The sequence below is a fragment of the Podarcis gaigeae genome (assembly GCF_964106915.1).
Source record: "Podarcis gaigeae genome assembly, chromosome: 15".
Taxonomy (NCBI): domain Eukaryota; kingdom Metazoa; phylum Chordata; class Lepidosauria; order Squamata; family Lacertidae; genus Podarcis; species Podarcis gaigeae.
In genome coordinates, this window is record NC_139692.1 from 33807902 (window position 1) to 33829953 (window position 22052).

The 22052-nt window shown below is 46.7% G+C and overlaps 2 protein-coding genes across 4 annotated transcripts in view; one reads left to right on the forward strand and one right to left on the reverse strand.

The window, feature by feature from the left end:
* The window catches only part of CYB5D2 (cytochrome b5 domain containing 2), a 148999-nt gene continuing 126947 nt past the window's right edge, over window positions 1-22052 (forward strand). Inside the window, exons 1-4 of one of the 2 annotated variants that reach the window (XR_014558358.1) lie at window positions 1-287; window positions 1398-1538; window positions 3198-3384; window positions 4106-4416. Coding sequence is in view for 1 of the 2 variants with exons in the window: in XM_083714848.1 (XP_083570974.1) it covers window positions 35-287; window positions 1398-1538; window positions 3198-3384; window positions 4106-4319 (795 nt within the window). In the remaining variant the exon portion in view is untranslated. Of the gene's footprint in view, window positions 288-1397; window positions 1539-3197; window positions 3385-4105; window positions 4797-22052 lie in introns of those variants that run through there. The other variant, XM_083714848.1, reaches the window with a different exon arrangement.
* ANKFY1 (ankyrin repeat and FYVE domain containing 1) overlaps window positions 5316-22052 on the reverse strand; it is a 49971-nt gene continuing 33234 nt past the window's right edge. Inside the window, exons 15-26 of one of the 2 annotated variants that reach the window (XR_014558322.1) lie at window positions 21322-21490; window positions 18893-19011; window positions 17390-17546; window positions 17050-17250; window positions 15362-15538; window positions 14966-15113; window positions 13603-13693; window positions 13078-13202; window positions 12207-12353; window positions 11599-11689; window positions 9390-10448; window positions 5316-9303 (exon numbers count right to left, since the gene is read on the reverse strand). Coding sequence is in view for 1 of the 2 variants with exons in the window: in XM_083714362.1 (XP_083570488.1) it covers window positions 10316-10448; window positions 11599-11689; window positions 12207-12353; window positions 13078-13202; window positions 13603-13693; window positions 14966-15113; window positions 15362-15538; window positions 17050-17250; window positions 17390-17546; window positions 18893-19011; window positions 21322-21490 (1558 nt within the window). In the remaining variant the exon portion in view is untranslated. Of the gene's footprint in view, window positions 10449-11598; window positions 11690-12206; window positions 12354-13077; window positions 13203-13602; window positions 13694-14965; window positions 15114-15361; window positions 15539-17049; window positions 17251-17389; window positions 17547-18892; window positions 19012-21321; window positions 21491-22052 lie in introns of both variants that reach the window. The other variant, XM_083714362.1, reaches the window with a different exon arrangement.

Genomic DNA, 22052 nt, shown 5'->3' on the forward strand with positions numbered 1-22052 from the left:
TCCCCCTTGAAGCTGTCCAATCCACGCCTTCCTCATGCTGCGAGGGGCGCTCGCTGCCTTGGCTCTGGGCTGGGCAGCCGCCTGGCTTTGGGGTCGCGGGTTCGATCCCCGCTCGTGGCTGTGGCCGGAGCGTGATGCTGAGCTGGTACTGAGCGCCGACGATCTGAGCCGCTACACTGGGGCGGAGGAGAGCGCTGGGCTTTACCTGGCTGTGCTGGGGCAGGTCTTTGATGTGCAACGAGGACGCAAGCATTATGGGCCGGGGGGCGCTTACAGCTTCTTTTCAGGTACCTGTTTAAGCCCCCTCTTATAACACCCCCCCCAAAAAAACCCCAAAATCTTTTACAGGTTGGTATGGTGAGCGTAGTCAGGCATGGCCAAACTCAGCCCTCCAGATGTTTTTGGGACTACAATTCCCATCATCCCTGTCCACTGGTCCTGTTAGCTAGGGTTGATGGGAGTTGTAGTCCCAAAACAGCTGGAGGGCCAAGTTTGGCTATGCCTGAACATATTCATCTTCCCCTTTTGCATACTGGAAGGTGTGTTGAGTGCTGGACATGCAAATAGGTGTGTGCAATTAGACTGGACTATACTCATCAGCATAGCTCAGTTGGTTAGAGTGCGGTGCTGAGAATGCCAAGGTCACAGGTTCAATCCCCGTATGGATAACTGCATATTCCTGCATTGCAGGGGGTTGGACAATGATCCACAGGGTCCCTTCCAACTCTACAATTCTATGATTTATGTCCCTCACCCTTCCTCCCCAAGGAGCCCAGGGCGGCAAACAGACCTGCAATTTTTTAAAAAAGCAAAGCAAAACCAGTTAAAACCAATTACAGTAAAAGCCATTCTTCCACCCTCTATGATCATGGGTTTTCCAAGAACAGTATTCTTTGGTCATCAAATACCTGGGCAAACAGGCATATTTTCAGATACCTCCTGAAAGTTAATAATGACGAAGACAGAGAATGGAGGCCTTTTGTGGACTATTAAAAAATGTATATATATTACAGTCAAATGAAATCATGGGCAGGATTTGAGATAAAAGCAGGGGGGGGGGGAGATAAAACAATTGTAATAGAGAATTTTTTTACGATAGTAGAAAGAGATTGAATAAGAACACTGTGGAGACGAAGGTGGGAAGTCAACTTATGAGAAAATGTATTTCATTTGAAGGTTATTGTGCAAATGGTTGAAATTTTTTTTTTCCCCACACATAATGATGATGATGATGATGATGATGGAGACAGGTTGACCTCACAAGGGAGGGCATTCCAGAGACATCTCTTCCAAATTCCTGCCACATCTTGTGGGCTGGTCCTGTAATAATTTCCTTTTTTTACCATTTCACTGTAAGAATAATGATGATTAAAACATTTGCAATGTTCTTTTGCCAGGAAAAGATGCCTCCAGAGCTTTTGCGTCAGGCGATTTCACCCCAGCAGGACTGGTGGATGACATTTCGGGACTATCGCCGTTACAAATGCTGGCCATCCAGAACTGGCTCTCCTTCTACAGCAAGAATTATGTGCTTATTGGTATGTGATCAATTAGCGTTGAGGGAATCACCAGCCGCATTTTGGTTCCTCGCCTGTCTATAACCATTCTAACAGTAGCAGCAACATGTGTGTCAAAGTGAACGGCGGTGTGTGGGTGAGGTGGATTAAGACCATTATCGTTATTTTTAATATTTTCCCTTCCCTGTTCATAAAATGCACGAGCAAATAAATGCATCAACTGGAGGTTCCTCCATGTCTGTAAAATAATGAAATTATGTAATACAGCCCAAAAAGAATTATTTTTGCATTGGACCAGGCTCAGCTGACACTTGTGTGTCAGTTTCTCAAGTATTATTATTATTATTTATTAAACTTATTAGTCACCTGTTACCCAATTGGGGAGAAAAATACAGAAATACATTGCAGTGGTGTCCAAACTTTTTTTTAAAGAGGGCCAGATTTGATGAAGTGAAGGGCCGTGAGGGCCGAACAAAGTTGTTGAGGTTTTTTTTAGGGTTGAAGTTGTTGAGGTTTGTTTTTTTTGGGATTTTACCTCAGGAAATAAACTGCCACAGGGGCAAGATTAAACCAACCAGCGGGCCGGATTAGGCCCCCAAAACGGACTTTGAATATGCCTGCATTATAGCATAGAATAGGGGGGTGGGAATCATATTGATCACATTAATATTCCATATAACTTATTTTCTGGAGGGGGAACTTGCTTACATGATGATGATGATGATGATGATGATGATGATGATGATGATGATGTACCAGGTGCCTATAATTACTTCCCAAAAGTCTCGCCAGGCCCTGTGCCACCAACACTGATATTAAATATTATAAATATCACTGTGCCGATAATAAATATGATGAACGATAATTAATTGAGCTGTGACTGTACCCTTACAGGCAATCAGTTGGGGTCTGAAACCCTCTTTAATGTGGGGTATTCAGGATAGCAGATATGCCCCTTGGGCCTTCAAGTTGCCTCTTCTCCCAGGCCTTTAGCTAATTATACAATCTACGGCCTTTTAAACTGTGTGTGGGGGTTTTGATTGTTTTTGTTTGTTTACTACTGTGTGTATTTTTGTGTTTCTATCTTGTAAACCACCCTGTGGTCCTTGGATGAATGACAGTATAGAAATTTAATAAATAAATAGCCACTCCACATGTTTAAAGCACTATGGTTCTGAGAGTTGTTAGGAGAGACCCCTTCCTCCCCATACAAAACTGCAGTCCCCAGTTTCCTGGGAAGAGGAATTGACTGTTAAACCACTCTAAAAATGGTAGCTCTGTGAGGAAAAATGGTTGTGTGTGTGTATGTGTGTGTGTGTGTGTCCGTGTCCCCTAACACCTCTTGGCACATTTAACAAACTACAGCTCCCAGAATTCTATTGGGGGGGAGGAAGCTGCGACTGCTAAAATGGGACAAGAGTACTTTAAATGCATGTTGTGGATGTGGCCTAGATAGTGGAACCTTCTAAGCTTGGATTTCATATAATCATAGAATTGTAGAAGTGGAAGGGAACACGAGGGCCATCTGCAATGCAGGAATCTTTTGATTTGGAAGATCTGTTACGACCCCTGGCAAGGGGAAGGACTATAAGTTGGGGGAGAGGCTGGTGAGTTGCTTTGATGGAGCTGCTTTATGGAGGGGCATGGGATGATGGTGTTTTCTTTCCGTTCTTGGAACAGGCAAAGTGGCTGGGAGGTTCTATGATGAGGATGGATCGCCCACGGAGGCTCTAGCGCAGGCCCAAGCTCTCATCAAGGAAGGGCAGCGGATGCAGACCCGGGAGAACGAGAGGAAAAAACGGTTTCCGCCGTGCAATTCGGAATGGAGCTCGACTGGGGGAAGTCGGGTCTGGTGTTCAAAGCAGAGGTACGGTTTGGGAAGGGTGGCAAAATGGCGGCTGGTTGAGTCTGTGGTGACTCACCAGAGACGTAGTTCTGGGACCTAGAAAATGTTTTGTTTTTAGATACATACATTCATACATACACGTAACGTAACAAAATATAACAACCAAATCCAAAGGGGATATCTAGAACTGAACATAGCAAGACAAATTTCCATACCAAAATCAAGCATAACAGATCAATATTACAATGTTCCAAGTATCATAAATGGATTTACATTATCCCGGATCTTATTGCTGCATTACATTATAAACAGACCATTTCTCCATTTCTTGATGTCCATCTTCTCTGGTTTTGACCATATAGCTAGGCTTTAACCATGCATACTAAGTTCCACATTTTAGTTGTCCATTCTTTAATGGAGGTTGTCATTTTCCCTCCAATTTTGACAAATAACAACTCTGGCAGCAGTCAAGAGATGTAGTATTAATTCCCTGTCCGCTTTTAGTACAGTTTCTTTACTGTATCCAAATGGTAGCAGATCTGTAGTCAAGTATAACCTGTTAATACTTCCATTTTTGTTTCTACGTGGTTTCAATTTTTTTATAGTTTATTTACCCTTCAACTATTATGTTTTTAGCTTTCTGGGTATTTTATCTGTGCTTGCTAGAATTTTGGTGAGCTTCACTATTTCTGGGGAAAAGGCAGAAATAAATAAGTAATTTGCTGCTCCCGTGTATTTGCAGCGGTGGAGTTAGCAGAGACTGGAACGGAGTCCCGAGGAAGCTGTACGAACCTGGCTCCAGTCACAGCCAGTGTGTCTGCGTGAATACAGAGGGGTTGCCTTCTGAGCAGTCACAGTCCACCCAGATGAGTGACAGAGGTGACCTGGACAACCCTAACCTGCGAGAGTATGAAGGGTGTCACCCGCTGGCTGACTGGTGTGCTTTAAAAGACTGAACCATCTCTCTCCCCTCTTTGTCTCTTACACACTCACACGCATATCTTACTTGTGGTTGGGCACGACGTTTGCAAATTATCAGCAAAGCAGAATTCAGTATTGTACTGAAGTGGCTTTGTAAACTGTGGTTTGGTGAAACTGTGGCCTATTACTGTGTCTGCTGAAACTGCTGCTGAATGTTGAGCAGGAAAGCAGCTCTAAACCAGTGTCTGCTTGGTGAGACGATGAAGTTATGGTGCAAGTTCTAACCCCACACAGAGATTTCCCCCTTCTTTCCCCCATCCCCAACCTCTTTAGCAAAATTTAACTACTCATCTCTAATGATTTGAACCACTATCAAGCAGATAGTTTAGGGAAGTTTTTAATATTTAATGCTGTATTGTTTTTAACACTTGATTAGAAGCTGCCCAGAGTGGCTGGGGAAACTCAGCCGGATGGGTGGGGTATAAATAATAAATTATTATTATTATAAATTATTATAGAGCTTTTGATAAGCTCACTCTTTCCTTGCAGGGGAGCATAATTCGTATATCATAATAAACTATGGTTTGTGTTAACCATAGTTTAGAAACTGAAGCTCAAGGATCATTTGCTGTCCGGTGCCATGCTGGAGGGCAGTGCAGATCAATTACCATATTTTTTGCTCTATAAGACTCACTTTTTCCCTCCTAAAAAGTAAGGGGAAATATGTGTGCTTCTTATGGAGCGAATGCAGGCTGTGCAGCTATCACAGAAGCCAGAACAGCAAGAGGGATTGCTGCTTTCACTGCGCAGCGATCCCTCTTGCTTTTCTGGCTTCTGAGATTCAGAATATTTTTTTTTCTTGTTTTCCTCCCCAAAAAACTAGGTGCGTCTTGTGGTCTGGTGCGTCTTATAGAGCGAAAAATACGGTATGTACTTTTTAACCTCACACAAAAATAAGCAACCTACAGCACTATTAAATCCTTCCACCAGGTGGCATTTCTGCAACTAATGAACACATGCACACCATCAAATTCAATTAGGTTTCTTTATTACAAGAAATTACACAGGCATATAAATATTGAAAAAATACATCGCTTTACAAAGACTTGAGGAAACGTTGCAAAGTAATAATAAAAACCAGTGATTTCCCAAAGACTCAGATACTTTCTTAGCCAGCCCATCTAGGCCCGTTACCTTCAACCATTATCATCACATGCAAAAGGTGTTGGGTTTACTGCAGTAACTCCAGGCAGCTTCCAGGAGGGACAAGGAGATTATAGAAGTGTCCATTCTAGAGTTGAGGGCTCTCAGTACTCAGAGCACTTGCAGTGGTCAGCTAACCTGTGGTGTGGGTAGGGGTGCTGTACCACATCAGACAGATTTGGGCTTGTATGATAAGACTGCTGACCTATATACGAAAGAAAAATAAATTAACCTCCCTGCCTTGCTAGGGCATTTTCTTTCGTATATGAAGGAGCATTCCCTTGCCTGCTCTCTGAAGTGAGTTCAGCAGACTGGCGTAAAACTTCAACTGCTGTCTGTATGGTGGTCAGAAGAAAGAAGATTCCTCAATGTTCAGTTCAAAATGCATGCCCATCGCACAGGCAACACTATTGCATTCTGTTACCCTTTTCCAAGACAAAAACTAGTCCTTAATATCCTGCTAAATAAAGCAACTTGCTAGACAACAAAAATGTTAAGTTAGGCCAAATCTCTACTCGTGAGATAGGTTTTAGATAAGTGATGTTTTGGGTGGGTGGGTATCCTGAGCAGCAGCCCCTTGGATTTTCTGCCTTCTAAAAAAGAAAATAAGGTGTGAGTTGGCCTGCACAGGTGATCCCTGCTGGTTAAGGGTCAAGAGGCCAGCCTCATGACTGAGCATGGCTGGGTTTGCCAAACAAGCACATTTCATTGGAATGTGGCAACACATGACAATACAGCAGCATCTAAGGCCCCATGAGCCTGGTTTGACCCAGACTCACATCAGGCCTGTAGGAAGGATGCAGCCCACCAGCTATCAGGAGCACAGTGAACTTCCTGCTGTTGCTCATTTTCCTTGTGCAAAAAAACCAGGAAGACAGAGAATGTGTTTGGTCTAGTGGATGATCTTTGCAGGATGAAAGCAGAGTTCACAGAGACCTTTTAGAAGAAAGAGGAATGGTGGCTTGTTGCCCAAAACTGGGCCTCTTCCCCACCTCCCCACCCCCAATAGAAAGCCAGGGAGCACAGCAGCTGCAGCCAAGGGACTTTGACAGAATATCATCTTGTGTTGGTGACATTTCACAGTCATCTTTCAGTGACATTGAGTTACTTTACAAAAAGGCAAGTTCCCCATGATCAGGCACCGGGCAATGGCTTCTACTGTTGCAGAATTTAATTTTTAAAGACAACTTGGAAGGGTACTGACCAAAAGTGAAGGGTTTTCCTTCTACTGAGTTCACAGTGCAAGTCACATTCAACACCTCTGCCTAAAATGCAGAACGGAAGGGAAAGGAGGACAGGGAAAACAGCCGTGGGCTGATGTTGGGTACACGGAGCTAAGAACAGGCATTCTGCCTTCTGCATCCTCAATGCACACACTACCCAAGTCTGCTTTGGTCATTATGGATTGCTTTGGAAGGAGTTTGGATTTCCTGCATCTTGAGTTGCATCCTGCATTTTGCCTTCTCGAGATGGGAAACTAAAAAGCCTTGTAGGTCTGAAAAATCGGAAAGTTGTCTAACAAAGAGGCAGCTATCACCAGAACACTAGAAATGTTTCTGGAGTGCCAGCCCCCCAAACCGTGCAGGTACCCTCGAGTTTCAAACACCTGCTTTGGCTGGGGGGTTGGCATAGACTAAAGGAAGCCCACTGCTGGGAGTCGATTTGGAGCTCTCCTAGAACTCCTCAGCCCCAGCTGTATACAATCCTCACATTTTTGTTAATCCATCTTCAGAACACAAAACAAGACGTTTAAGAGGGATCGTGTTTTTAGTCCCAAGAGAGGGCGTAACACGCGTCCAGTAAGCCTTCCACAAGAACGGGTAATAAAAGTTCACCTCACTTGTCGAACTGGGAAATACAGATCAGAATTTCAAACTCAGAAGCCCCAGCAAAATCTTTAGGGTTCCATTTCACAGCAAGTCAACTGATCAAATGATAGTGCAAGCTACAGCAGAATGAGATTTGGTGGACGTTGGAATCCTCTCTGAAGATCCATTTCTCTCCCTGCAAGCACGTTTGAAACAAGGAGGCTTAGGCTAGGAGAAATAATTCCTGCTGCAGCCTCTTCCAGCCAATTCACAGGCTATGGTGCATTTCTCCCCTGGTAACACAATCTTCGGGCCAGTCATGCAGACTCAGGCTTAAAAACTTTTATTAAAAGTGCTTTACAGTGATTAGTTTTGTGCAACCCGACAAAGTCCACCTAGAACCCAAAAATGCACTGCCATCCTGGAAACACCCCCATCCTCAATTTCCAGGTTCTGTGGGGCTGTGTGCACAGGCAGCTTTTGCAGTGGATCATTTGCTCAAATGCTAACAACCCAGAAGGGGTGCTACTCTGCTTTTTTGGGTTAGTCACACACATGATGCCAGTTCAGAGAAATGCCTGTGAATCTAGAAAGGGGAACTTTTAAGAGAGGATCGGATTCATGGTGCATGACCGAGCTCCATCGCCGGCACCTGTGCAGTGTTAAACTGGTCTTGGAGAGACCATCCAACGTGTCAAGAGACCGTTCCCAGGTGAAATGCTACTGTCCCACTGCTTCTTTTTTCCTCCCCAGCGCTCCTCTGGAACAAGCCTTTTGTGAAAAGGGCACCCCTTCCTAAATGCCTTATTCCTCAGGGGCAGAGAGACAAAGGCAGGTCAAGAAGGTGTTGAGACAGAATATTTTGGAGCAGAGGGCTGGGGGCAGGAAGAGGAGAGCAGAGACGAGCAGGAATTCTCCCCACAAAGTGATGGCGTGGAAAACACAGTAAACCCACACATAACTGAAGAGGGTTGGAGTTCCAGTTCTTCCCCTGACAGAGGTCAGAAGGGCTAACCCCACTTGAAATGTATTGTTTTTAGCATCAATCTTCATAGATTCCCCCCACCCAAGTTGTCCTTTACTGCACATAGCCCAGGATTTTACTGAACATATAAAGCTGTTATATCCTATAAAAAAAGTAGCACTGTGGTTTTTCAGGTCTTTTTACATACGAACATATGTAAGTAGGGAATGACACATTAGTATTCTAGAAGGGGGGGGGCAGAGGGGAAGAAAGAAAATGAGATCTGACGTTATAAATGATATTTCCCTCTCCCCCTTATATATATATATATGTACACAGAATGAAAAAGTAGTAGTGGTTACTAAGGTTAAGAGACACACATCCCAACCGATTCGTTCTGGAGCAGCGACAGAAGACTTTGCCACGTCCACCTCCCAGGACTTTGTTGTGTTTCTAAGAAGGCAAAGAGCTTTACGTCTGAGCACGTGGGACGTCTTCTTGCTTGCTGTATCAGAGTCGCACCCAAACAGCCTCTTCAGCGCCAGGGTCTGCTTTCACAGGGACCCCCTTGTGCTCCTTTGGAAGAAGTGGACCCAATGGACAAAGTTAGCCGTCGTGGAGAAAATGTATGTGTGTGTAAAAAAAGAAAACCAGTTAAGGCCAGGTGATATTGGCCTAGCATTGGAGCTGCAGTGATCTCGGCGAGCGCAGCTTGGATGCAGACTCCTCAAGAGGGCCAAGTCACTAACAGCATCTTAAACGGAGAAGGCCTAGGGGGGAAAACCACGACAGATGGGAACTCCGGGTGGTCAGCAGAGGTGCAGCTAGGACACGGCCGCCTTTGCGATCAGCTCCCACTGGATCATCACCATCACATCAGGCTCTGTGCCACCGTCACCCCTGCCTTGTCCCATCCCGTCCATCAAAGCAACTAGCCAAATCCAGATGCTCTGTGCTAGCTCCTACACTGTGTTCCCCAACGCCGAGCTAGTCCAAACAGCTGGACCTTCCTTCCAACATCACTGTAAACCAGCCTTTGCCCAGCTGCTGTCCTTCGGATGATCTGGACTCGTGTTGGCTGGGGCTGATGGGAGCCCAGAACATCTGGCGGGCACCAGCTTGGCGAAAACTGCTGTAAACATATGACTATTTGCAAAGTTATCGATATGTGCTGAAAGGGCCAGCCAGCAGCTTTTCCTCCCTTCCAGGAGCCTTTAATTTGGTAACGAAGCTCGCTTTCTCTTTCTGTCTGTCTGTCCTCCTCCTGCTGCTGCCTATTTTTTAATCTTTATTTTTAACATGGAAGAGAGCAGATTGGGAAGGGAAGATATCAATGTTCTGACAGCATTGGAGCTGCCGTTGGAGCTCCTGTTCAAGCAAGAGAAAGTGTAAAGCTTCTGTCGTAAGGCCACACAAAGGAATTCTTCAGCAAATGCATTTAAACGACAAAACCCTGTTTTGAAGACAGCAGCTTCTTCTGGGAGGGAACACTCACTGTGCATAGCACAGTTGCCCATTTTAGGACAAAAGCCAACGAGGGAACCAGAACCTTCTCTTCAGGAAGGTAACAAGAGGGGCTGGTCATCACACAGAGTTACCCAGGAATTTGTTAAGTGCTCACAATATTCAAACACCCACCCCTCCCGCACCCCACAATGTGATTGGGCTTCGAAGCAGCCCGGCTCACAGCTTGGCAGCCATTTGCACAGGCCTGCTATGTTACATAATCCACAAATGCAAAATTTTCATTTTCTCTGCCCCGCGCCAGAGTAAGGAGAGGGCCTCTTACTCAGTTCACATTTGTTCTCGCACCAACTTTGCAAGAGTTCCAAGTTGTTCCTGATCCAGTTTTCTAGCGTTAACATTCATACAAAACCCATTTATACTGGAATATAGTGTTTGCGTGGTCCCTTAAGTCAATCAGTTTCGGCCATTAACAGGAAGACAAAATAGGTGCCCCCCCCCCGCACCCTGCAACCCACATCCCTGCGATAGGCGGTTTGCAAGGAGGAAGGAGGGGCGTGGCCTGGGAGTCACTCTCCTTTGCGCAAGGGAACTAGGAAACTCCGCCCAGAGTCAAGACGTCAAAGCAGATGTTGCAGACCCGGACAGGCTTGTTCAAGTCGAATTTGATGATGGGGATCTCCTTGGTTGAGCACTTGTGGCAGAGAAGGCGCCCGCAGTGCCGGCTGCGAGAAAGGAAAGAAAATTTCAGCCGTGCTCTTTTCTGCCTAGCTGTGTTTAACAAGAAGCCTCTCTCCTTTGCTTCCCAGTTTCCGAGGAAGTTTAGAAAGAGGGGGGGGGGGTGTTGCTGCGCCTTCAGGGGATCGTACCCCTTTGCCACATTTATCAGGTGCTTGCTCTGAAAGCTGGCATTGTGTCCTGAGCCCCACCTGGCAGATAGACCCCCTGCCTGGACCCAAGATGACACAGTGCCAAAGGGAGCCATTTCTCTGAAGGGGAGGCTTCCTGCTGATTCATAAAGCAGCTTGTGACCGGAGATGGGAACTGGGCTGCCCAGAATTAAAAAGTCTGCGGTACCTTCATTGAAAGCAGCTCATCAGTTAATTACAGTGCTATCAACAGGGATGGGGGAACCTGGTGACTTCCAGGTAAGACTCCCAACTCCCATCTGCCTCCCGTGGCCAACAGTCAGAGACCATGAGAGTTGTAGCCCAACAGCATCAGCATGGCCACAAGCTCCCCACCCTTGGCTTACCAAATCCCAAGAGGAGCAGAAAGGAGGGAAGAGCCCCTAAGAGCTCCAAGAACTCTCCTTCCTTGGCCTTCCAACCTGCTTCAGGCACTTTGGTGGTGGTCCAAACCAGGATTAAAAGTTATAGAGTTAAGCTACCTGGCCAGGTAGCACATGGCCCAAATGGTCCGTATTGAAAACACTCTCCCACTGCGTGCGGAGCTAGGATGATGGGTGGGGGGAAAAGTATGGGGAGGATCCTGTGTTTTGGACCACAACCAAAGGCACACGGTCTTCATGTTTCTGTGCACAAGATCACTAAAGCAAGCACGCTACTGTCTCATGCTGCATAGACCTCAGTGCTTCAGTGAATAACTCTTTGTCCTTTCCACACTGCCCATGCCCTGCCCTTGCACAGCAGGTCTGTCTGAAACCTCTCCCAATGGGCTTCTCTGCCTCTCCTCCCCTTCCCCAGGCCCAGTCTAGGAAGAGGTGAGAGGCAACTTTTCGCCTCCTCTGGAGGGAACTATGCCTTCAGCCCAGGCAGCCTTCCAAGGGTGGCGCAGGTTCTGAGCGGAATTACCTACGAAACAAATCAAAGCTGCGTCCAAGCGGTGGATCAATCCGAAAAGGCTGCCCCTTACCAGTGATGCTTCCTTGTCGTGACTCCAAACTTGGCGCTGCATTCGTAGCAATTGGAGCCGTCGCACCAGGGGGGTTCTTTGGACAGCATGTCTACACAAGAAAGAATTAAATGCAAGAGGCTCCTTGCCAGCCTTCGCCACCATGACTTGTGACCTACCCAAGCCCTGAATTCAGCCATGTGTACAGCTGCCTGCCAGACACACACACTAGACATCTCAACCCTCCACATCTCACCCCATTTGTGCAGCCCCCTCAAAGGCTTGAGTTCTGATCGTGCCTTCTGCTTGCCTGGGCGGAGAGGACAGAGGGGGTGTGTGGAAACTAGTTTACGGGGCAAAGAGAAAACTTGCATTTGTTGTCTCGCCCACTTTTGCCTCTGGCCATACCCACCCCTGGCATGTGGCCCCTGTAAAGTTGCCCTCTTTCAAATAATTTCACTAGTAGATCATCCCACTAGTAGAGATTTGGTCTAACTTAACGTGGCCCTCAGACTGAGGCGGCTTCCTGCCTCTCCCTCCCTGCAAGCCTTGCCTAAAGGCCTCCTTCTTCTCTACACGCAGCCCACCAGCTGTGCGACAAAGAAGCAGCAGGGCTCAAGGGCACTTACCCAGCAGCCGGAAGAGAAGCTGTTTGGTCGCAACTTGATAGTTGAAGATGTTGATGCCTTGGTTGTTGTTTACGCCCAGGCGAGCGCCAGCTCTCACAATGGCCCGGCACAAGTTGGCGTTTCCCTTCATGTAGGCCAAGAGAAGCACTGGGAATAGAGAGAGAGAGGGGGGGGGAGATTTCATTGTCCGTGTCTCTGCTTAGCCAGTCCCAAAACTGCCAATTGTCCTGCACCCAGGCAAGCGAAATTCCACAGGAAGAGCCAGGAGCAGGTTGGCAATAAATCACATGGTGTCAGTGAAGTTAACTCAGGAGGCTAGGCAACTCTTCCCAGCAGGTCTTGCCCCAATGAGACAGTTGTGAGGATTCAAGGTCCCCACCTTCCTACCGCTCTCCTAGGTCCTTCCCTTGAAATCTGAGACTTCCCCACCTTGTCTGTGTTTGCTCTGCCCTCTTCATCCCTCTTCTGGTTCTGGGAGATCAAGTGGGACGGAACTGGTCGCAGCAGGAAGGGGAGACCTCCTGGCTTCTTCTGCAGCCTGCTTCATCTCTGCCTCTTCTCTCCCCCCCACCATGCCACTTCTGGACTGCTCTCTGCCACAGCCTCTCCCTGCTCACTAAGCCCTGTTGCTTCTTCAGCTTCTGACACCTCCTCCTCCCTGTCTGTTCCCCTCTTCTCCCTCTGACCACTCATCATGGTCCCAACACCAAACCCCTGACTCTGGGCCTTCTCCCCTTGGGGACTCCTTCCACAACTCCTCTGCATCCAGCTAGTTCAGGACAGCAAGACACATGCAAAAGGACTTTGAGAGGCTACTTTGATGATGGCACTTGCATGGCTTTTTTAGCCAAACCCATCGGCCGAGGCTTACCGGTGTTCCCTTCAGCATCTGGCTTGTCGAGAGGATACTCCGGCATACATTCCAGGAAGAGGTCAAAGATGGCTGCCGCATTGTCCTTCCCGTATTGCCCCAGGATGTGCATCGGGGACTGACCCCTGACAAGGAGACAGAGAGGATGTCACGCAGGACAAAAGCCACGGCGCAGGGCAATAAGTCCTCTGCTCCCCATTGCAGGGTTACGTTTTTGGGGTGGTACTTTTGGAGTAAAAGGGGAGCTTTCTAAACCTCCTATGGCCCACTGCTAGGGCTTGCTGTTGCCACAAAATAAATATTTACGAAGCTGGGCCCAAGTCCTGCTCCAAGACAAGACCAGGAGAGGGCATGGAACATCTTGCCAGTACTGCAAAATTACCAAGGAATCCCTTGCACAGCCCTTCTGCTAAATGAAGCAAACGGGAGGAGAAGCCCCTCGCCCCGCTGCTACTGAATGAGAGAGAAAGTAGTACAGAGCTGCTCAGAGTCCCTTTTCCCAGCAAAGGCAGCTGTTACATTTACCTGAGGTTAAAAGCTTCTGCGTCCACAGTGCACTCTGTCAGGAGGGCACGGATGTTAGTCAGACGTCCCTGCATCACTGCCAGGTGCAGGGCTGAGAAGGGAGAGAGATGGAATGCATGATTCAAAGGGAAAGGGAAGATCTGTAGCCACCTCTCCATGCCACTTAAAACCAAAGGCTGCATTCAAGTCATGCAAAAATAAAAATAAAAACCAGGTTGCATTAAACCAGATTTCCATCTGTGCAATAATTTCACCTTGGGCAATGGAATGTTTCCCCCCCATATGCCCCCCCATCTGTTCTAGAGATTTCCTGAACGCTCCGGAGAAGATCTGAGGGGAACATGGTTAGAGAGGTGTAAATCTCTCCTTGCACTGGCAGGACAGGTTAGTTTAATACTGTCCATAGGTCCTTTTTAATTTTTTTTAAGAAATCATTTTAAAGAGAGGACTCTACACAAAAAGAGTCCAACAGGAATAATGCAACCTGTATGCGTTTTACAGATTAGGATGATATTCATTTTGCATTGCATAGTTTCTTCCGCACTGTGCCCTACTTGCATTTATTTAGCTGTGAATCTTGCACTTATCCTCACTTCTGCTCCTTATGGGTACTCCTGCCCACCTTCTCAGATTTCAGCAGGCACAGAGCACTTTCCCATTTCCAACATCCCTCCACAAGCTTAGCAGCTAGAAACTTGGCAGTTCCTCTTTATAACGAAAGCTAAAATACAGTGGTACCTCTGATTAAGTACTTAATTCGTTCCGGAGGTCCGTTCTTAACCTGAAACTGTTCTTAACCTGAAGCACCACTTTAGCTAATGGAGCCTCCTGCTGCCGCCGTGCCGCCAGAGCATGATTTCTGTTCTCATCCTAAAGCAAAGTTCTTAACCTGAAGACTATTTCTGGGTTAGCGGAGTCTGTAACCTGACGCGTATGTAACCTGAGGTACCACTGTACTAAGGAAACGGTTCTGAAGCCGATGCCATTTGCTATAGATGCTCCTGCACAAATGCAGCAGACACAACACGGACAACAAAGCAGCCAGCCTCCAGGCTCCAGCTCCCGTCAGTCCCATTCAGAACAGGACGGCAGGAGTCACAGTCAAACAACACCTGGAGGGCCCCATCCCTACTCTAGGCCCTGCTGAGGGAGGCCTGGTTGGAAATAACACTATAGTGCCACCACGAACGCTGCTCCCAGCCTCAAAACAATCCTGAAAGGGATCTGCAACAGTACCAAGGTGTCTGTACTGGCCCAGGAAATCCTTTCCCTACAACAGCTAGGAGAAAGGGGGAGGAGCAAGCTGGAGCTAATGATTTTGCTAGGATACCACCCATCTTTGGACATCTAAAGCAGAGTTTACCGTTGTTCCCGTTTTCATCCACAGCTGCGAAGTCTACTCCATTCTCCAGGAGAACCGAGCAAATGGTAGGAAGGTCTTGCTGGGCAGCGAGATGGAGGGCTGTCTGGCGGTGCTTGTTTAGCTCGTTGACTTTGGCGCCTGCAAGCAGCTGTTGTGAGGAGAAGACAAGGAAGGAGGAGTTTCTCAGGGTCTAATCTAGTGGATTATATATGGCAGCCACCTATAGGCCGGTTGAAAATGTAACTCCTGTCCTCAAACAGCTGCTACACTGGTTGACAGTTATTTCCTGGGACCTAGTTCCTAGGACAATCGGATGCATTTTATTCTTCCTTACACCCCTAAACCCAGCCATGATGAAAACGGCAGATTTCAGACGCCACCTTCCACAACACGTACCAGGTTACGAACAATGATTTCAGAGCCAGCCTGCACGGCAAGATGCAATGGAGTTAGCTTGGAGGCGTCCTGGACCCTGGAATTGACATTTGCCTGGACACTGATCAAGAAGAGCACACTCTCAATATCGGAACTCTGAACAGCCACATGGAGGAAATTCCGCCCTTTGTTGTCCACCTATGGCAGTGGCAAAACCATAATTAGTCACGTTTGTGAATTTCAACGCATCTGCTTAGAATGAAACCTAGTTGAACACCACCCCTGGTTTCTGACACACCCTGAGACACATTTTCTAGTTTGAAAATTTGCCAGACACTACCCTGTTTCTTGTGGGTTTCATACAGATTTTTCCTTGTCAGGAGAGGAACAGAAATAAGAGACTGGGATTTCTTAGGCATTTGATTGATGCAGTGTGTTTTAGGTTGTTTGCTTACACACACACACACACACACACACACACACACACACACGGCTCTCAACAAGAACTGCAAAATACCAATTGGTCAGTGGGCTGATTTGAAAGATTTGTCATAGAATCAGAGTTGGAAGGTACCCAAGGGTCATCTAGTCCAACACTCTGCAATGCAGGAATCTCAGCTAAGGCATCCATGACAGATGGCCATCGAACCTCTGCTAAAAACCTTCAAAGAAGGAGAGTCCACAACCTCCCAGGTCAGACTGTTCCACTGCCAAACAGCTCTTTCTGTCAGAAAGTTCTTCCTGATGTTAAGTCAGAATCTCCTTTCTTGTAACTGGAAGCCATTGGTTTGAGTTCTACCCTCCAGAACAGGAGGGTAGGACTCGAACCAATGGCCAGCTCCAATAGCAGTTTACAGCTGGGATGGGGAACCACTTGCACTCCAGATGTTCTTAAATTGTATCTCCAATCACCTCTGACCATTGGAGATGCTGCCTGGGGCTGAGAGATGTCAGACTCCAGCCACATTTGAGAGCCAGAGGCTGCCCATCCCCAGTCTATGAATGCCACACATGCACATCCAAGTTTAGAGAGGATATGCAGGAGAAAAATGTTGGCATAAGGATCCTTTAAAGCCCTAAACGGCCTCGGTCCAGTATACCTGAAGGAGTGTCTCCACCCACATCGTTCTACCCGGACACTGAGGTCCAGCACCGAGGGCCTTCTGGCGGTTCCCTTACTGCGAGAAGCCAAGTTACAGAGAACCAGGCAGAGGGCCTTCTCGGTAGTGGCGCCCTCCCTGTGGAACGCCCTCCCACCAGATGTCAAAGAGAACAACAACTACCAGACTTTTAGAAGACATCTGAAGGCAGCCCTGTTTAGGGAAGCTTTTAATGTTTGATGTATCACAGTATTTTATATTCTTTTGGAAGCTGCCCAGAGTGGCTGGGGAAACCCAGCCAGATGGGCGGGGTATAAATAATAAATTATTATTATTATTATTATTATCCGCAAAAGGGGAGGAGGGAAGTCAAAGGGGATTTATTGATTATATTTTAATTGTTTTCTTTGTTGTTGCTTGTTAACCTGAAAATGCAAAAATAAACTCATTTTAAAAAATAAAAGTTTTTTCGGTTTTTTTACACCTTCTCTCTCTATCCTGGGTGCTGTGCAGGCCTAAGATGACACACTGACAGTGACAGTGATACCTCAGTCACCGGGCTTATGACACAAGTGCATGTATGAGGGGGTGCACTTTGGTCCCCTGTACCTGTTCGGCCGCTCCCGGTTCCCGCTTCAGGATCGCCTCTGCCGCCTTGTTGTTCTTGTACGTCATGGCGCAGGCAAAAGGGGTCATGCCTTGCCGGTCCCGTATGCCGAGCTGGATTTCCGGGTGCGAGATCATCAGCTGGATAATGACACCGTGCTGGTTGATAATGGCAACGTGGATGGGCGTTCTCCCTTCTGCATCCTACAAACACAGGTTGGGTTAGCCAGCAGCTTGAAACAAGTATGCAATGCGTGCAAAGGTCGGGAGGACATCTGTGGCCCAAGAAAGGAGCCGCCAGCGGAAATAGGAAAAAGCCTACGAGGCCTTTACTGTTTCGTACCTGTGCATTTACATTGGCTCCAAACTCTAGAAGGCACTGCACCGTTTCTTCAAGGCCCCAACAAGCCGCCAAGTGCAAGGGCGTCTGTCCATCGCGGGCTTCCTCATCGCCCTCGCCGTTGGCCCCTGGCTGCCTCGGGCTGTTGACGTCGCAGCCGCTGAGAAGGAAGCAACAGTGCTACCGTCAGCCTCAACAACTGGAAGCACGGCAAGAGAACCCTGGAAGCTGCTTAGCACAGAGCTGGACCAATAAGCCACCTAAAGGTCCATAAATAGCAACACTTTAGTGGTCCCGGGCCCTAAGGAAGTTAGACTGGCTTCAACCAGAGCCAGGGCCTTTTCAACTCTGGCTCCGGCCTGGTGGAACGCCCTGTCTCATGAGACCAGGGCCCTGCAGGATCTGATTTCTTTCCGCAGGGCCTGTAAGACAGAGTTGTTCCACCTGGCCTTTGGCTTGGAGCCAATTGGATTCCCTCCCCCTCTTTCATTTTCCTTTCTCCTCCTGTGATGAGGCTGCATTTTAATATTTTGATGTTTCAATATTTTAATGTTGTATTTTAATCTTGTTTTTAAGTTGTATCCATTCAACTTGTTTTTATTATTGCTTGTTAGCCGCCCTGAGCCCGGCCTTGACTGGGGTGGGCGGGGTATAAATAAAAATTATTATTATTATTATTATTACTAAAGCTCAGGGCTGCCTACAATGACTGGCAGCAGCTCTCGAATGCAGGATTTCCTAAACGTGGGTCGCCAGCTGGGTTTTTTTGGACTACAGTTCCCATCATCCCTGACCACTGGTCCTGTTAGATAAGATGATGGGAGTTGTAGTCCAACTAACAGCTGGGCACCCACATCTGGGAAATCCTGCTCTAGGATTTCAGTCAAGGGTCCTTTCCCAGTCCTATGTAGAGACAGAACACGGTGCTTTCTGCATGAAAAAAACCGCATTCAAAGCCCTTTCCCTAAAAAGAGAGCAGGTTTGCAGTCCTCAAGGTTGTGAGTAAAAGATTAATGGAAAGGAGGACACAGAAAATTGCCTTATATGGTATCAAAACACTGGTTCATGTTTAAACCAACAAACTATATTTCTGGCAGGGGCCTTCCCAGCCCTTCCTGGAATCACAGACTCATAGAATTGTAGAGTTGGAAGAGACCCCAAGGGTCATCTAGTCCAACCCCCTGTCATGCAGGAATCTCAACTAAAGCATCCATGGCAGATGGCCACACAACCTCTGCTGAAAAATCCCAATGAAGGAAGAGTCCTTGCAGATCCAAGGGATTTAGCCTGGGACATTCTGCACGCAAGTAAGGCAATCTCCCATGAGCTGCACCCCCTTCCAAAGTATATTTGGCCCATTGGGTCCACACACAGTGGCTTGCCAACAGGTTGGCTGAAGGGGAAGGAAAGACATTGTTTTAGGTATCACACCAAGTCAATGGCCTATTGGTTTACAAAGCCTTAACTGTTGGCTCAAGCAGTCTGGACAACAGGTTTGTTCCCCACCTGCGGATAAGGAAGCAGGAGATCTGTTCGCTGTTCTCATCGATGGCCCTGTGCAGCAGAGTCTGTGAGCAGCCTCCCGGTCCTGGACCCCAACACGTTGCATCGCAACCGTGTCTCACCTACAGGCAGAGAAGAGATGCTTAGGGGAGAACATAGCACAGCGGTGCTTAATGTTTGGGTTCTCAATTTAAAACATTTGATTTTGATTTTGTGCTGTGAACTGCCCAGACCTCTGGATATAGGGTGGTATATAAATTCGATAAACAACATGGAGAAATAAAAAGACTGGCTTCCGAAGGGCAACAGAAATCAAAGCTCTTCAGTTATTTCCCCCCTTTCTTTTAGAAAACAGCTTATTGTACAGCAAAATAGAGTTATTTTTTACTAGAACTAAAAAGAATTAAAAAAAGACTTGAAAATAACGTACATTATAAAGCAGATGATATTAACAACAAAACAGAAGGCGTAAGCCATTTCTGGGATGAGGTTAATGATTTGGCACTTTTTTTCCTGCTTTTCTTACGCAGGCAGTTAGTGGCAGCGAGGGCTTCTGTTTCTACAGTCTGTTCGTTGCTGAAGAGCCTATTAAAGACAACTGATTACCGAAGCTCTTTTTAACAACATGGCTTGCCTTTGTTATTCAAGTTTAATTTATAAGAGTATCTATCTATAAACCTGGAAGTCATTTAAAAATAGTCATTGTGGTGTGTACAAATATCCACACCATAGAATTATAAAATCGTAAAATACAGAACAACCAGAAGGGGGATAAAATGAATTATCTAAAAAATGGAGTTTGCGTGGGCTAAGGCAGATAAAGGTTAAAGATACATGGATAGTCTGGGAATCTGGAGGTCCCTAACTCTGTCTCTTTTAGGTGAGACTGATATTCTCAGGTGGCATCCTACTTATAATTTCCTCCTCCTTATACCTTTCTTGCTTGGACCTCAAGGTGAGAGGTCATCTTTAATTATCCTCTGAGAGAACCAAGGAGAAAGCATAGATTCATATGGAAGTAGAAACTTTTCTATTGCAAATCACATTATTTCCTACGATGAACAGCTTATTTTCTTACCTACCTCTCTGTGTGTGATTGCAAGAAGCCCACTCTCTAAGATCCACTAGTTTAAACACAGCTCACTCTGCACACCCAAAAAGGTTTCAGCAGATAACTGACCATGTTATCTTATTAAAAACCATTGAGACACAGTGAAATAATAAAATAATAAAATACAGAACAAAATGACCAGGAGTGAATCAAAGGAATTCTCAAAAAAAAAAAAAAAAAAATGCCTGGACAACAAACATGTTTTCAGCAGGGGACAGAGTATCAGAACTGTAGGAGCCTCCCTGATTTCAATAGGAACGGTGCTCCAGAATACTGGTGAAGAGACATTAGAATCCTTTGCATGCCTAGAAACTAAAATATGATAACTGTGGGAGGGTCGTGCACACAAACTGAAGGTGCGTAGGCTGCTCAACCTGTTAAATGAGCAGCGTTTGTTCAGTCTCTCCAGTAAGCTATTAGGGGTTTTGCCAGAGCGTGCAACCAACCAGCCCTTCTCAATATTGTACTGGAGTCCTGACATAAATTTCTGTGTAGCATTTTTCTACCTGGTTTTAGGAACCCTGCCTGCTTTAAACATTTTACACTCCCCCGCCCTCTTTTTTTAAAATATAAATTTAACAATGCACTCAAAATAGTGCAACCTGTTAAAAAAACCACTGAACGAACTCGGATGTGAAAGAAGAATGCATCATGCAACTCGCAGAACTTGCTGAGGATACCTTGTTTTTAAAATCCCCTTTGGTGGAACAGAGGCTACAGGAAAAGCTCCGCCAGGAAGGCAGCAGCTACTCTCAAGCTGTGGTCGCTGATAGTTGAATACAACAGCCTTGCCTCTCGTTGCCTCCCTCTCTCCTACTCACAACATCTAGGCCAGTCTTTCCCAACCTGGTGCGCTCCACATGTTTTGGAGGACAGTAGGTTGGGAATGGCTGCCCCAGGGATACTCAAACCATATCCAACTGCTGTTTCATTGATTCTGCAACCAGTGCAGTGTCTGTGAGCAGGGGGAAAGCAACTCACAACACTGTCATGCAACATCATGCATTAAAGAGAGCGGCAAAGAAAATAAGGTCTGTGGCTCTCAACACCAGCCACAACCAAGCTTGCAATGCAGTTCCGTCTCAGACTTCTCCCTAGGTTTCACCTCCCACAGCAAAGCCTTCTTTTTCAGTTCCTCCCTAGTTTCATTATGCCCAATGACTTGAAGAACAAAACAACGCCCCCCCCCACTTTATCCTGGCATGCATTTTGTACAGAAACATCTCCAAGTTGATTGGTTAGAGAAGAGTGATGACTGTGAAAAGGATTCCAACGTCTAATAGAAGAAGAAAAAAGAGGCTGCAGCAGTCACTGCTCTTACCAGAGTCGAAGCAATATCTTCCAGGTTGTTTTCCAGAGCCAGCCAGAGCGGAGGGTTCCCTCTGTCATCTGGCACAGACATGTCTGCTCCCCGGGTGCAGATTGCATCGACGACAAGAGGAAGCTGGTTTTTGATGGCCAGCTGGAGGGCCGTCTCACCATCCTGAGTCCTGCAAACAAGCACACTGTGCTATATGCAGGCAGATAGCCACAGGCGGTGCATCACCGACAGTTTGGGGGAGGGAAGTACAGTGGTACCTCCGGTTGTGAATGAGATCCGTTCCAGAGCTCCAGTCACATCCCAAGGAATTCGCAACCAAAGGTGCTGCTTCTGCACATGGCATGGTTTAGCGCCTCTGTGCATGCATGAGTGGCGAAACCTGGGAAAATATTTCTGGGTTTGCCGCATACATATCCGGAAGGATACATAACCGTAGGTGAACACAACTAGAGGTACCACTGTACTATTAAAAAAATTGCAGAAAGAACAAAAGAGACGATAAAGGCTCAAAATGGTACTGAAAGATAAACCTCTATCAAGAGCCAAAGATTCATCATCCCTGAACTAATCAGCTGGGGCACAAGTGAGTCTGCGGTACCCCTTATTTTCTTTGAGGTTCTTTTAAAAGCACCATACAGAAACAAGTTGCTGTCTCATAACCATAATAGAAGATAAACAAAGATCCCATCCTTATGGTGCCAAGATAATTCAGGTGGCATTTTCTGTTATCA